At 38.9% G+C, this 16,328-nt stretch overlaps 1 protein-coding gene across 1 annotated transcript in view; it reads right to left on the reverse strand.

Annotated features, from left to right (window-relative positions):
* The window catches only part of adgrv1 (adhesion G protein-coupled receptor V1), a 161,439-nt gene that overhangs the window by 55,264 nt on the left and 89,847 nt on the right, over window positions 1-16,328 (reverse strand). Inside the window, exons 63-83 of the mRNA XM_084413365.1 lie at window positions 15,901-16,086; window positions 15,258-15,493; window positions 15,002-15,150; window positions 14,088-14,286; window positions 13,758-13,977; window positions 12,025-12,264; window positions 11,759-11,908; window positions 10,994-11,470; window positions 10,742-10,885; window positions 9,648-9,819; window positions 9,413-9,548; window positions 8,489-9,327; window positions 7,704-7,821; window positions 7,431-7,602; window positions 6,445-6,687; window positions 5,229-5,636; window positions 3,788-3,972; window positions 3,438-3,690; window positions 2,955-3,094; window positions 819-979; window positions 593-693 (exon numbers count right to left, since the gene is read on the reverse strand). Of these exons, the coding sequence (XP_084269491.1) occupies window positions 593-693; window positions 819-979; window positions 2,955-3,094; window positions 3,438-3,690; window positions 3,788-3,972; window positions 5,229-5,636; window positions 6,445-6,687; window positions 7,431-7,602; window positions 7,704-7,821; window positions 8,489-9,327; window positions 9,413-9,548; window positions 9,648-9,819; window positions 10,742-10,885; window positions 10,994-11,470; window positions 11,759-11,908; window positions 12,025-12,264; window positions 13,758-13,977; window positions 14,088-14,286; window positions 15,002-15,150; window positions 15,258-15,493; window positions 15,901-16,086 (4,929 nt within the window). The remainder of the gene's footprint in view (window positions 1-592; window positions 694-818; window positions 980-2,954; window positions 3,095-3,437; window positions 3,691-3,787; window positions 3,973-5,228; window positions 5,637-6,444; window positions 6,688-7,430; window positions 7,603-7,703; window positions 7,822-8,488; window positions 9,328-9,412; window positions 9,549-9,647; window positions 9,820-10,741; window positions 10,886-10,993; window positions 11,471-11,758; window positions 11,909-12,024; window positions 12,265-13,757; window positions 13,978-14,087; window positions 14,287-15,001; window positions 15,151-15,257; window positions 15,494-15,900; window positions 16,087-16,328) is intronic.

A 16,328-nucleotide genomic window follows, 5' to 3' on the forward strand; every position in this document is an offset into this window, starting at 1 on the left:
ATAGACATGTGCAGTACTCTTTGTTGTACTGCCTTTGTGTACTCAGGTTACAATACAATGTCCCTGATGCACAGGCTGAGGAAAGTACTTTAACGCTCATGCTTTTGCACGACCACCTCAACATGTTATTCAAAGCATGTAAACAACATCCACTTTGAGCTTTTAATAAGTTCAAAACAACTCCGGGACTCAGCAACATTATACTGTACCTTAAACTGGCTCAAAGACAACTAAAGACCTCACGGTAAACTAGGCCACATTACGCAGCAAAAAGCGTCATGTTGACGTCATAGCTGTATCACATTTCTTTGGAGCAGCGTCCTAGATCCTGATACTGATTCCCAAGCACAAATTATAAGTGGAGTTCAGCCCCACCATTACATTATCAGTTACTGCACTGTATTGACGCAACACACACTAGACCAGTTTATTTTTATATTATAAGAACAATGTGGAGTTACAGTGAACAATTAAACCATCTTAAACCAGCATGCATTTACATTCAGGTTTGTCTAGCTGATTGACTAGAATGCTTTACCATCGAAACTGGTAAATCTGGCAGACCAAATTACTGGAAAAGTTAGGGTCTTACCTGAGTCCCTAAGCAGGCCATCATCATGTGTGTGAGGAGTTTGGCAGCAAACATGAGGAATCTAGAGCACAGCACATGAGAAACAACGGCCAAGGCAAACCCTGCGGGTGAAAGACAGACATATACTATACAAAGTCTCGAGGATACAAGCAATGCATGATTTCTTGTCACATTACGGTGGGTTTTGTATCCCCTCAAGCATGTAGACAGGACTGTAGTGAGTTACCTGAGATACAAATAAAGCCAGCAGCATAGAAGGCCTCGTTGAATGAAGCAAAACTTCCTGTCTCTGCATACGCTGTGTAGATGGATAGATGCGTACAGGCACACTCGACAAAATTCTGACTGTCGTCCACCACACGACAGAATTGACCATCAGACAGCCAGCTGGAGAAGAGAAATACCAAAATGATCATGACAAGCCACATATAATGCCATATTTAAACCTGTATCAAAACGAGACTTTTGTTTTGTTTTTTTTTGCTTGAGTTTTGTTTTGTTTAAAGGTGAAGTATATAATTTCTATTCCACTAGTGGCACTATATTATGTATATAAATATAAATGTTCTTAAAAAAACTATTAATCAGTTATTTCTAGTACAAAGGGAAATGCTCAGTTTGCTGTTGGTTCAGGCTGTGAAATGAGAATTTCAGAATATTTTAGGATCAAGTTCAATGCGAACACAGAAATCTGTTATATTGGACTTGACTGTCTGTTCATCTAAATTAAACTTACGCAACACACTACATTATCATTCCAAACAAACTCTCAGTGAACTCCCAGCTATTAAGCTGTCACTAAGATAAGTTAGCTGAAAGAATCATTTAGTCGCTCTAGGGTGTCATTTACATTACAAGGAATCACAATTGCATAATAATAAATGGTCCCAAATGTTCCCAAAAAGGTCCCAAAGTTATCAGAATACATATGCTTTAGGATAACAGATATTCTAAATATTAATTCTGAGAGCAATCTGTTTTAAAACAATCCAAACCTGCAGAGAATTCAGGGACAAACTGTACAGCAAATAGTCGTGCCTAAAAGCAATGAAATGTCCTCTAGAATGGTTTCCTGGCCAAGAACACACAGAACTTTCTCTGTCCTAAAGAATGTGTGAGACAGGCCTTAAAAGACTCCGTCATGGCAGGTCACAAACCCTGAACCTTAAAACTCCACACTGTACACACTGTCTGTCTCACTGATGAGTGTGAAATACATGGACAAGGTCAGAGCTTTACTTCCAGATGGTCATCACATTTGGATGAGGAATTGAGAAACGGCCATTACCATAACTGAATTTCAGCTCCGTCCAGAGGCTTCCTAAAGCTCAGCGATTGCACACACTGCAAAGACAGTAACAATGGCGTCGATTTTACCATGTCGATTTTACCGCGAGTCTGATGATTTGAACAGGATGTTTCTCAGTTTGCCGTTCATCATGAAATGTTGCAACTGTAATTCCTCACCATCAGCATTCATAAGTGTATGTCTATCAACCGATGTGTATACGTCTAATTTATTACGGTGCACATGTGGCAACTGCATCATTAACAGATGTAACATTAAAGTTGGTAAAACAAATCTTGCTCCATCCTTTATCATTACCCAAAGTAGTAAGAACAACAGACAATTTGCATTAATGGACATCATTTTAGGTAATAGTGGGCATACAGCTGATTCACTACTATTTCAGTAAGCCGGTTAGCCGGAGACCTACAGCTGCACTGGGTGCACACAATGTAAAACACAAAACTACGTATTTTGAACACTCGATAGTAAATATATACATCAATAATTTATCATACACACAGGTTATGATTCTGAGGAGCAATAGTTGGTCCAAATAAAGTGGGTACTGTCCCATCTAATGGATAAGCGTTTTGTAAATCCCATTTAGACCTCATGGAGATTTGAGAAGCAATCGTCAAAAGGTTATACTGCTGTTGTATCGCTGCGGTAATTTTAACCTCTGACTCTTCACATCCTCATTCTTTGAAAGTGTTTACAAAGAAAATTTGTACATTCACACAACACAGACCATCTACAGTGTTTGAGGGCGGGTCAAAGTAGACGCTGTTCATGGGCGGACGTTAGGCAAATGTGTTACCCAGTGAAGTGTAGCCGTCACGGAAGTGGGATTCAGAGTTCAGAGTCAACTCTTTATTTTGAGAGACTTCTTTATTCTTCTTTATTCTTTATTCTTAATTCTTTTTCATCGTGCACTTTCGGCTTCACAGCTTTGCAGATCGTTTAAATTCACAGACAGCTACATTACACATTGCATGAAAGGGAAAATTCAAAAAAGCATAGTAGGGGCACTTTAATAATAACAATACGCATGTATTTATGCTTCATAATTACCTTTCGGCAGCCTGATTCCAAAGCAGGCACAGAGATTGGAGAGGTTTTCCGCGTCGATCTGGAGTGTGTATGCGGTAAACAACCTCTTGACCGTCAGCGAGAGGTTTAGAGCCTCTGCCATGAAGACTGACTGAGAAAACCTGCAACAAACATACATACAGATTATTCAAAATGGACTCAGAAAAACAGTTTCCCAATTCCAAGTGCAAATAAAATCTCTATAATCACTATAAATGCCATATCCATGATGAAACCCCATAGATGATTTGTAAAGGCACACAAACCATTTAAAATCATAATTACACACTGAAGAAAAGGAGACAACTTTAAATTTCCAACTCAACAGTGTCATCTGCTGGACACTAGCTTGAGCCTACTTGCCAAATGTTACATTCACTTTTGTTTAAGCAAACTGTAAATCAAACAAATACAAATATAATACAGTGTTGATGTATTCAGGGATACAGTGAAACACTCTTTCACCTTGTCATTTAATGCGCTGGCTTTTGTGTTGGTGAGGAACCAGTGCTCAGTACTGTATTCTGTGAAGTGCACTTTACGGCAAGCGGACGGGGCCATGCTGTCGGCAGGAAGGGCTGGCACCTCCAGCAGGGTCTCAGGCAGAGTGAACGTGTCTGTGTTTTTGCCTGTAAATGTGTGGCCGTTGATCTGAGTGGGGTACCAGTGGTGAGCAGCTATGGTGAAATACGGGCAAGTATCCAGTATGGTTGTGCCTCTGAATGGAGTATAAAGGAAATCAATGCATACAAGAATGAGCTCAGGTAAAAACAAACAGAAAAAAAATCCTATTAATGGCAATAAATAGATCTCACCTCTTTCCTTCTGCCTCACACTCAATGTCCGTGAGCAGACTGAAGGCAAAACGCTCCGCCACTTCAGCGAGCTGGCTCAGTCCTCGAGTGTCCGCACGGCTGGGGTTTGCCATGGCGCACAGGAGGTCATAGGTCAAGCTGCGGCTGCTGTCTTTTAGCGGAGTCCGCTCAGCGTCATTCAGAATCTGTGAAGTGAGGTTAGGAGAATTAAAAAGTTGAAAAACTTTAACAATATTTACACTTTGCATACAATAAAATTTTCATTTTAACATTAATTTTAGAAAACCAGTGATAAAATAATACAGATTAGAGTTTCGTTTACACAATGGAGCCTTGTGGCTGCACATACAAGCATTGTACTCCTAGATAAGACATTTCTACGAACTTAAGGAACAAAAAAGCATTGTAAAGAAAGCTATCTTAATTGATCTCTGGGGGCCAATATGTGGCCCCTCATTGTTCTTTTAGACCGAAAGTAGATCAGCTGGATTTCCTGAACTACCCTATTCAAAAATTCTCAAGACCCGGCTAACTTTAAATAAATCCTCACCTCTCTAAATCCAGATAAACACGTTTATAATTCATTGTATAAATATATACAGTACACTACTGTTCAAAAGTTTGGCATCTGTAAGATTTTAATGTTTTTGAGAGAAGTATCTTATGCTCACCAATGCTGCATTTGTTTGATTAAAAATACAGTTAAAACAGTAAAATTGTGAAATATTATAAAAATTTAGAATAACTGTTTTCTATTTTAATATATTTTACAGTGTAATGTATTCCTCTGATGGTAAAGCTGAATTGTCAGCACTCGTTACTCCAGTCTTCAGTGTCACATGATTCTTTAGAAATCATTATAATATGCTAAAAGGATATTTGGTGCTCAAGATTTTTTTTATTATTATTATCAATGTTGAAAACAGTTGTGCTGCTTAATATTTTTGAGGAAACGATGATTCATTTTCAGGATTATTTGATGAATAGAGAGATCAAAATGTCTTTACTGTTACTTTTGATCAATTAAGAAAATAAAAAAAAAGGAAAAGAAATCGTACTGATCCCAAACTTTTAAAGAGTAGTATGCTCTACATATCAAAGTTTGGAGCCAAAGGGTTGTTAGTGTAATGAAAAGTGATTTTACACTCCTTGGGCCCACAACCTTGACATGCTTACCTTGCTATTTAGATAAGGATTTCCCATTTACTACTATTATTTTTAAATTAAACTACTGAACTTGATTAAAACCCTAAACCAAAGTACCAAATCCTAATTCTAAAAATAGAATCAAAATATAATTTAGTCAACTTTCCTCCTTCTGAGGAATCCCTCAAAAGGACTTTTTTTTTCTCAGATTGAGCTAACTTTTGGAGACATTTTTCAGAAATGTTGACCCTTAATGTTTAGGTCAAACACACACACATTTCCCTCATTTGCTCACCTTGCTTAGTGCATCTAACACTGCTGTTAGCTGCTCTGGAGTGATGTCCTTACTAACTTTATTGATAAGCCCCTGCAGAACCCGGTTGATGATGGTCTCATCCAGAGGCTGATGTAACTGGTCCAGCAGGGCCCATATTGCCTGAGCCTCTGAGTCCAAAACCAGGGTTACATTAGCCAGCCCGAATTCTGGGTGAACCCGTGCACCACCGGTGGCATCAGACAGAACCACACGGAACCGTTTGGGTGTTGGGTTGGAGGAACCAATGCTTGGCGTGAGGGCCACGTCCAGACCGGCACTTCTTTGTCCTATCTCAAAAGTCAGGGTGCCCTCCGCCATGACGAAGTCCTGTCCTGCCACAGCAGGCCAGATCAGATTGGGTCCTATAGATTCTGCTTTCTGAAGCTCCTGTGAGAGTAGATGACACGCATTACACAATTAATACAGACATTTACTCCGGAAGTCACTTTCCTAAGAACTTTTAAAGTAGCTGTAGCTGCAAGCTGGTCAGAGGTTGACAGAGGTGAAGATTTAAAACTTTAAATTCAGATATTTTAAACCTGCAGAGAGATGATTACATGTTCTGTTTTTTTTTCCCCTTTGAGGTGTGTAACATACTGGAAATTAAAAGCATTTCCTTATGCCTAAAAGTGAAACAGTAGGTAATAAAAACTGAAAAATGGAGGAAAGGAAAGGGTGTGCCAGAGGTACAAAAAGAGCAAAAAAGCTGGCATGAGAAAGCATTCCCACAGATTGATGTATTTTTGGCGTAAAACCATATTCGACATGTCAATCCTACTTTTCCAGATCCACTATGCAACCATATATATTGCCTTTGAAGTATCTTCTGGGAACTCAGTGGCCTAATTGCTCAGAGCTCTTATCTTCTCTACATTCATCATCTTAGCTCATGAATTTGACATGATCTCAGGCCTCTCATCACTAATGAGGTCACATTATGTAATGGGGTCAGAGAGGGGCGTAGGCTGGGTAGTTGTAGCTGCTCTTTGATTACAGCCAATGAATAATTACTAAGAGTAACGGAATTATCAGCAAGTAAGTTTGCAATGTAATATTTTGGTAGAACACACATAATCGAGAAAGTACTGTATATGTATTATCTATGCCTCCTTGCCGCTAGATCCTGCATATTATTGTGCTTAATTGATATTTATTGGTATTTTGGGAGAAGTTTCCCTCTTAAAATGAATCTCACCTGCATGCGGTACTTCACAGAGATAGTGGATGCTGTACTGGAATCCCTGTAGACCTGAAGACTGACGCTTGTGGCACTGAGGGTGACCACGGGTAGTCTGGAGCCCTGGGCAAAGTACACCAGCCCCCGTGGGTCATCACTCTCTAGCATGGTGACGTTGGCAAAACGGGCAGTTTGGTTTATGGTGGCACCCTCGCCCACTTTATAGACCTCCACCAGAAACCACACCTCATACTCTGGGTCCTGCAGTACACAGTCAAGGAGGAAGATGATTAGAGAAAAATGTTTAGGTGGATTCCTCTTCAGCACTACATAAAAACAATAATAATCTAAATGGACAAAGTTCAGAATGAGACTTAAGGCCAATTCACTCCGCACAGACAAACGCTAACAAACACATTTGTTGGGTTTTGTCGGATCAGTGTGTTACCCCTGTTGGCGTCTGTTGGAGTTGGTCAGGGTTTGTTTTCACCTGACTGAACATGTTCAATCAGGGTTTGGCGTTTTCTGTTGGGGCAGTGTGAGCATGTCAGTTATTTTTCATACAATTCTGAATCCAATGGCCAACTTGTTCGTTGGTGTTTGTCTGTGCAGTGTGAATTAGCCTTTTGAAAAAAAAAAAAAAAAAAAAAAAACAGAAAAAAAAAAAACCTATAGACCTTATGTAGCTCCGCCCCTTTTCAGCGCTGCGCTCATTGTCTTTTGACTTCCGGTCTGTATTTTCACAGCGTTTTGTGTGTTTATTAATGAACGGCTCGTTTTAAAATCTTCCCGGTCGATTTACATTTGTTAAGTCATCTGCTTTAAACATTACAGTCCTCATGATAACTTTCGTTAACTTTACATTAAGTAAATCCACTTAAAAGGCTAATTACTCCTGGACAGAAATGCCATATAAATATACAGAGCGACCGCAAAACGGAAGTTAAAAGACAATTTTCCAAAGATGGCGGCGCCCTTGTTTCTCTGGTGCATAAGGTCTATACCATGTCTGGCCGGACTTCCAACTTGAGGGCACAGAGTATTTCTCCCTTCCTGCAGACGGATGTACCCGAAGTCTGCTGCAGCTCTCTGGTCAGATTCACTCCATGACTGACCACTGAGTGATCTGTAGCGCTGAACGTGACTCTCCAAAACACCAACACATCCTCAAATGCTCTGGAAACGAGGGAAAATGTTTCTTTTTGGCATGCATATCTACTGAATAACACTGATTTGCAGTATTGAAAGCACAACATAATCTTAAATATCGATGATACCTGTTTTCCTGTCTTTGCAGAAAGAGTGTTGCTGTCCTGTTCTCTGAGTCCTCATCCAGAATCTGACCCAACTGAGAGCTCAAACTGAAGCCAACTACACCGTTCTGAAGATCACTCCCTGTTGCAGAGAAGCATTAGTAGCTTAGCTCATATATTGACTACCGTTCAAAAAGTAAGATTATTATTATTATTTTTTAAAGAAATTAATGAGTATGTTCTCAAAATAAGGAGAAATCTGCTAGAACAGCAAATCAGCATATTAGAATGTTTTTTTTTTTAAGGATCATATGACACTGAAGACTGGAGTAATGATGCTGAAAACATTTTACCGACCCCAAACTTTTGAACAGAATGTATTGTATTAAAGAAATAATAAGAATGGCCAATATAAAAGAGTTTCAGGCCAGCTGGCTGAGGTATCACTTGCTCTATCGGGCAAATGCTGCATTGTCACTACATATTACGTTTATCTATAATATTTCTTGATTATGTACATGTTTCCTTTCAAATGTAAACAGTTTCCTGTGATGTATTGACTAATGTTATTGTGTATTTGGTTGATTTGTCACCAAAGTAGCATTACTTAGCCTGCTAAAAATAGACAATGCTTTGTAAAATCTGAAAGAATGACTTCCAAAATATCAATTAGAACAATTTTAAAATGATCCATTTTGCACAATATAGCAAATATTTAAAACATATACTGTATATAGGAAAAGTACACAACATTGAGGCAGAAAAAAAATCGTTATTGTTGATTTCTGTAATGACAGTAATGTTCTCACCCAGAATAATGATTTTGGCAAAGGAAGTGAACCCCAGTTCATCTGGCACGCTGACGATCTGCGCTCCACCTTCTGCCTCGCTGAGGTAGATAAAGAATGCCTCCTGTCCCTCCGGCTCCTGATCATTCAGTATGAGGACACTGACCTCCACCTCGTTCTGTCCCTCCAACAACGTGACAGTTTGGGTCTCCAAGGCAAAGTCCTCCCCTTCCAAAGCCCATGTGCCATTATGCTCCAGATGAAACTGGGCTGCATCCCCCTCCGGGGTTCTGAGTCCTGAATAAGCCTTGATTTTGGCACTCACCACTCCTGTGAGCCCTACCGACCTGCGTACTCTTAGGGCAAGCTTCTGTTGGGGCGCACCTTCCTGACTGTCTTCAGAAATGCGTACTATCGCTGGTCCTATGCTCAGAAATCCGCTAACAACATCATTAGCACGAATGGTAACTGTAGCAACACTATGCTGAGGCACAAGTCGAGGCTGAGCTGCGATTGAAGGCAAACTGGTGCTGAGAACACGCACGCTGGTTAAGTTCACATAAAAATTCTCATCTGGTTCAGTTAGGGAATCATCTAGAATGGACAGTCGAATGGCAGCAGATGTTTGGCGGGAATCAAACAGAAGCTGCCCGTCTGCTACTGCTGCAAAATCCTTATCAGGTTGTGCAGTGCCAGGCCATGTCTTGTAGGAGATGCTGGAACGGTTGCTGCGGAAGCCGTAGAGGCGCTGGACGTAGAGGGTGATGGTCTGCACGTCCTCCTCAATGACCAGCTGCCGAGAATCAGGATGAAACTGATACAATCCTAATGGCTCCACCTCAGCTACTGTGTAACCAGTCCTGAACGCACAGCACATATATCAAAACATTCAGATACCAACAAGAATGAAGAGAAAGGAGATTTGTTTTTTGAGAAGAGTGTTACCTGAGACGGGCTCCACCAGGTGACTCTGACTCTACAGAGGTCAGGTAAATGGCATGTGCTGTGACAACTGACATGTTATTTACAGCACTGAGAGAGATCACCTCACTCCTCTGACCATAGGCAAGCATTACCGTGCCTACAGATAAAGAGAAAAAGAAGAACATCAGTGTCAGTTCATAATTTCTGGATTTTTATCATATATATATATTAAGTAATTTCTCTCTCTAGGGCAAACCTGATCTTGGTGAGATGTCTCCTGGCTGGTATCCTGGTGGAGTTTGGCCTGGGGGGAACCCAGAGCTCCATCGGACGGTTACGTTCCCATATAAGCCTGTCCGTGTCACCAGCGCCTCACACTGGCCACTCTCTGTGTCTGAGACACGCAGGGCCAAAGAGGCAAATCCAACCTACAGCACAAGGAGAGAAACATAATTAAGATTGAGTTTCAATACAAAGCATTAGAGACAATCAATGAATAATAATTGATAGTAGATTATGTCTATTATAATGATGCATTCATTATTTAAAAATTTTTTTTTTTTTGCATCGTGGCATTATTTCCATGATAATAAATTTAAATGTAAAGTGTCATTTATGCTTATTTCTTCATTATTATTTTTTCTGTAAAACACTGTAAAAAACTGTATCATCAGCATAACAAGTTTTCATTTTTCTTTTGATTTTTTGGGGGATAAAATGTGACCTGGACACTTTTCACATTTTTTGAAGATTGCTTAAGACTGCACAGGACGCATTTCCCTTAAAATGTCAGGAAAAATATTGCCTATTGCCATTTGTAAATATTGTGAAATGCTGTTTTGAGCATTGTCACTTATTTTCATACAATTTCAATAAAATGCACTTTTTATAGCTTTTAGAGGTATCACTGCAGACAATAATATATGCAAACAATAATATATAGGTAACACTTTACAATAAGGTCTTATTTTTTTAACATTAGTTCATGCATTAACTAACAAAGAACAACAATGAATGAACAATATATTTTACAGCATTTATTAACCTTTCTTAATGTCAGTTGATAAAAAATGTCATGTTCATTCACAGTGCATTAACTAATGTTAACTGACACAACTTTTGATCTTAAAAATGTATTTAGTAAATGCTGAGATTAAAATAAATGAAGATAAATAAATGCTGTAGACCTATTGTACATTTTATTTAATGTAGTTAACTAATGTATATAACAAAAAAATACTGCCAGGACTACAACTGATGTGATATAAGACATAATTGGCAAACCAGCATATGAATTAGTTGTGTGCCATCTGGTGGTGATATTAAAAAGTGTTTTATGCAATATTCGACCTCTGCATTAGCTGCCACTTCAGGAACAGAAACGACAGCCAGCTTTGATTCCAGTTGAATTCTGGGAGGTGAACTGAGCAGGGGACCAATCAGAGTCACATCTGTCAGCTCAACACTGAAGTTAAAGCCTGTCGCAAAGAACACCTGTAGAGGACACATTCAAAATATCAATACAGACCGTATTAAGGTTGACAAGTTTCTTATAGTCCTTAAAAAATCTTATATCTAATTCAAATACAATAAATCACACACCTGGCTACTAAATGGCACTTTAACGCTGGCCTCTTGTTCTCCGTCCTTCACCAGTATGTTCCCAGCGATTGTGTCCTCTGTAAAACTCTGCCCAGGGGTGGTAAAACTGATTCTGTAACCCACACTGGCATTGCCAAACGCCCCTGCCAGCCTGTTCACACTGATGATTAGTTGTCTACTTTGGTCCGCCACGTTAACAACCACTGACTGGTTTTGAGAGTAAAGGACAAACACCCCGTGGGGTTCGTCATTGGCCCGGACTTTCAAACGGGTACTGCTGCGATTTCTATCCAACTCTGCGCCTCCCTCCACAGAGATTAGACGGAGGATGTACGTTTCTTCCAACTCAGGCACAGAGTCGGGAAGCAGGGTGAGGACTATCTCTGTCAAACGCTGTCCTGCCAGGATAGTGACAGAACCCTGCAGAGCAGCAAAGTCACCTGATGTGTCTGATTCACTGAGGATTTCCCAGAAAACCTAAAAAAAAAGAAAAAAAAAAAAGAATGGGGCTGATTATTACATAATTACAATACTATCACTGCTGTTTCGGGTCGATTTTTTTTATGTTTTTGAAAGAAGTCTCCTATGCTCACCAAGGCTGCATTTATTTCTTTTAAAATACAGAAAACTGTAACATTTAAAATAAGTTTTCTTTTTTTTAAAGGATATTTAAAAATGCAGTTTATTCCTGTTTTTTAAAAAAAGTGTTTGTGTATATTATGCTTTATGTTATGCTTATATTTTTTTCATTTATTTTTTTCTTACCGTGATGTTGCCCATAACACCCTCTCTACGTGTGATAAGGAGTGATATTTTAAGGGGGCCTTCGCTGTCAGAAGGCTCACTGTAAATGCGCTCTTTCAGGTCCTGTTCTGTGAACTGTACTATGCCATTGGGGTCTCCAAACTTCTCAATCTGTAGAATGAACACATTGTACACAATTGCAAAAATGTCACATTGCTGTATTTACAGTTTTACCCTCTGTTTTCTAGAGGTTATCAGTCACTTTTTGCGTGCTGAGCAGGACGTACCGTGAGTGTGACAGATCCAGCTCTGGGGTCAATGCCAATCTCTCCAGAGAGGATACTAAGCACGACGATAAATTTCTCTGTGACCTCCACCTCACCATGAGGCAGGATCTTCAGCTCAATGCTGCGCACACCCCCTTCCCCGTCTCTGAAACCGAACGTCCCGTTCACTGGTTCACCAATGTCTGTGTTTACTGATGGTAAAACCTCATTTGAGTTTGGACCTAAAATCTGCCACATTACCTGAGGAATAGAAATGACACAAGCACATGTCAGGTAAACACTTTGAATCTGTGGTTCCTTTAAGACAGTACAAGAAGCACTTAAATATCATGAAATGTCTTGCCTGCTGTCACTTATAAAATTGTAAAATACTGTTTTGAGCCTTGTCATGTATTTTCATAAAATTCTATTAAATTGCACTGTTTAACCCAGCTTTTAGAGGCATATTGCAAATAACAAAATAACAGCCGCCACTGCTTTGAACCCTGAATAAATTACAAATCAACATCTTGCAAAAGGAAACAAAAGGGAAAACCAAAATCTAATAGAAAATAAAAGGAATTTCTTCTCCAACATATTGGTATTATTTTCCTGACTAATAATTAAAGGGGTGGTAAAATGCCCTTTTCACAAGATGTAAAATATATCTATGATGTCCCCAGAGTGTGTGTGTGAAGTTTTAATGCAAAATACCCCACAGATATTTTTATATAGCAAGTTAAAGTTGTCACTTTTTGAGGGTTTGCAAAAACACACCGTTTTGTGTCTGGCCCTTTAAATGCAAATGAGCTGCTGCAGAGGGCGGGGTTTCAAGAGCTCCTGTGTGTTAGCAGCTCACACAGACACACTAAAATGACAGAAACTGTTCTGCCTTTAATGTTAAAACGGAGTCAGACAAAGATGGAGAGACTCAAGAAGAAGTGACAACATGTAGAATGCAACAGGACGTCTGTGAATGGTTAGTTGATGAATTTATGTTGCTGATGTGGAGTTAACTATCTTCAATTAAGATATTCTGTCATGATAAATCTATAAATCGCTCATATAGGAACTGTTGTGAGATGCACACAGAGTGACTTTCTATTGCATGTGAAAAGATGGATGCTAAAGTTTGAGCTGACTCACACAAATGTACTCTTATACAACAACTTTTCAACATGGACTGCGTGTTCCCGGGGGCGGGGTTTATGTAAATTCTAGGATTAGTGATGTCACTAACCCGGGAGGAATGTCATGTAGTCCCAACCAGCCATTTGTTGTAGTCCTTTTCTTTAAAAGCAAATATCTTCCTTTGCTTTGAACTTTGAGTATTGTAACTTTGCAGATGTTGTTTATGCTCAAACAGCAACATTACACACTAACTAAAGTTAGAAAAATGAAATCATAATCAACCACCCCTTTAACATAATTAATTATTACTGTTTAATTGATTATTGAAACTTACTTTGAAGAATACATATTCTTTTGTCTATGAATAATATAAAATCTACATTAAAGTAGCATAAAGGTCTGTATTAAATCATATATTCACTTCACAGACCATCTTCTGAGTTTTGGTCCACCACAATATTCCACAATCCTCATTTACCACATTATTAATTACATACAAATCAATAGAAACAACCAGTTTAGGGTCTGTCTGTCCTCCAAGTGCTTCCCCACATGTAAAAAAACGGATATTTAATTGGATATGGCATCAGAAGTGTGATGTCATAGTCTAGACGGGGGCTCACCGTGGCGTTTCCCAGCAGCCCGTCTGCTCTCTCTACAAACAGGGTCAGTCTGAGGGTACTGTTGGGGTTTGGAATTGTGATGGCGCTTTGGTTGATGAATCGTACCACACCATTTGGCGAGTCACTTTTGGCAATTGTAACTCGTGCAATTAGCTGAGCTCCAAGTATGGCACCTCCTGTGGCACCGGTGAGTTGCATCTCAAATATCTCATTAAATTCACTGTGGGAAGAAAAAAACATGTTACAAGTTAATAAAACGTACACTCAGCAACAATTAACCAATTCAATGAAAGCATGTATAGCAATGAAAGTTAATAACACCATCCTTACCTCTCTGTGTCATCCACTATGGAGACATTGATATAGCTGAGGGATTGGCCATGCTGAAAGGTGATGGAGCCATTGAGCATAATGTAATCTGAACCAGGTTGAGCAGTCAAACCTTTGGAGATGAACTCTACTGTGACCTGCCCATAGGATCCAATACGCCTCAGTACAGGGATGGACAGAATTCCTACATCTTCCTCAACTGTGACACAAAAACAATCGGAAAGACTGAGAACAAATATATGTATGTACTGTACCATACACATTTGTATCCCAGTGTTTTAATATTATTTACATACCATTACAGTATTTATTTATTCATTTTAATTTTAGTTAAAATTTTAGTGATTTTGTATTTTTTGTCATTTTTATTGCTTTTTTTGTTTCAGTATTTCTATTTTGCTTTATATTGCTTTTATATTTATTTCAGTTTTAGTTTTAGTTTTAGTAATTGTAGTACTTCAAGATTTTTGTGTAATATTTATAATTTCCACTTTACTTCAATTATCAAAAATGAATTTTAATATTTTTAGTTAACAATAACAACACAACACATCAATACGTATTGCAATCGAGATTATTTGAAGGTGAAGCGTAATTCTTTAGACTTTAAAATAATTTATATTTTCCAATCTTAATATGAAGAGACAACTTCAAAGTAAACAATTTCTCAAAATTACCATGTCTTTCATACTATACACGATAGTGATGCCTAAATTTAATTGTAACATTTAAAACTATTAATTTTATTTCTAGTAAATAATTTTTTTTTAAATATATTTTAACATTGGTCATTTATTGTTTATCATGTTTACCTGTATATTTTTAAGAAAAGGAACATTCTCTTCATTAAAGAAAAAGGTAATAAATACATAATAAATCACAAAATAGAAAAAAGGAGAGAGGCATAAAAGTACCAGTGATGTTGACATATTTGGGGTCAAACTCCAGAATGCCCTCAGCGTTGTCATTTTTCTGGATAATCACCATAAGGGAGGACAGATTGCCAATAGCTGGAGGCTGGTCAATCTGTAGGCCGTACTCTCTCACTGTAAAATCCATTGAACTGAAAACAAGAGGAAAGAAATAGATACATTTTCAGCAAAAGTATATAGCTAGTACTATTCCAAGCTACTGCATGACTTGGGTTTCAGATAGCAGGCTGAAGTCTACCTGGCATTTAGAAGCTCTACTAGAGTAATGTTGAGGAAAAACTCCTCTGGTCCTTCTGGAAGGTCATCATCGAGTATAGTCAGTGTGATGACCTTTGAACTCTCCCCAGGCCTGAATAGCAGCCGACCAGAGGACTGTCCAAAATCTTGTCCGCTGATTGCAGTTCTGCCTTCCGTGTGGTAACTAACCCACACGCTGCCAAACAGACCCATGGAACGAACAATGGTCACATTTACCTGGTAAGAGACAAGACACTGTTGGAGACTCAACTACCTTTGAGAAAGGGTTCACAGATATATTCATTCCCATCTCTTACAATCTGTTACAATTTATTCTAGGAAGTTGGCAATGGACAAAGCTAACTTAGCATACACAGAACTTACCCTGTGTGTCTATTTTCAAATGCAATATAGTCTTATTACCTCTGAACAGCTCCATTATACTCTAAAAACACAAAGTCTCTCATTAAGAAAACTTTCCAGTGTTTTTCTGTCTTTGGATTAATGGTTGCTAGGCTATTGCTTTATGGAAGTTTCAAAACATTTTCAATGACTTTCCCAGTCAAGGGGAACAGGCAGAAGCACTTAGTCCTCTGGTTGTGGTTTGTATCTCAGCAGTGGTAATGACATGTAAGGGGTCTCACAGCTCTGTCCTCTTCAGTGGCACGCAAAGAGGCTTGAGAGAAGGAGAAGAGCCCATGGGGAAGGTCACTGGCAGCCATAGTGATGGTGGCGAGTTGTCTGTCAGGGTTGATTGCTGAGCCCGGGGTTAGAGAGCTCAGTCTGAGCTGATATACACGTCTTTCTTCTGGAATCACATCATCTAGCGCCTACAGAAACAGGGAGAGGGAATCAATTTTACTTTGTGTAAAGATAGTTTACATTTTTACAGTTTACAGGGGGAATATTATGCTGGGTCTAGACAGGGAACAATGGGATATACTACACTTAAATTCTACATTTTAAAATGAATATGTATTAGTATTCTGATATGTCTGGAGGTTATTTAAATATTGACACAAAGTAGTGTATCTATTACTGTTCAAAAGTTTGGGGTCAGTAAGATTTTTTT

This window comes from Rutilus rutilus (assembly GCF_951802725.1).
Source record: "Rutilus rutilus genome assembly, chromosome: 7".
In the NCBI taxonomy this organism is placed as follows: domain Eukaryota; kingdom Metazoa; phylum Chordata; class Actinopteri; order Cypriniformes; family Leuciscidae; genus Rutilus; species Rutilus rutilus.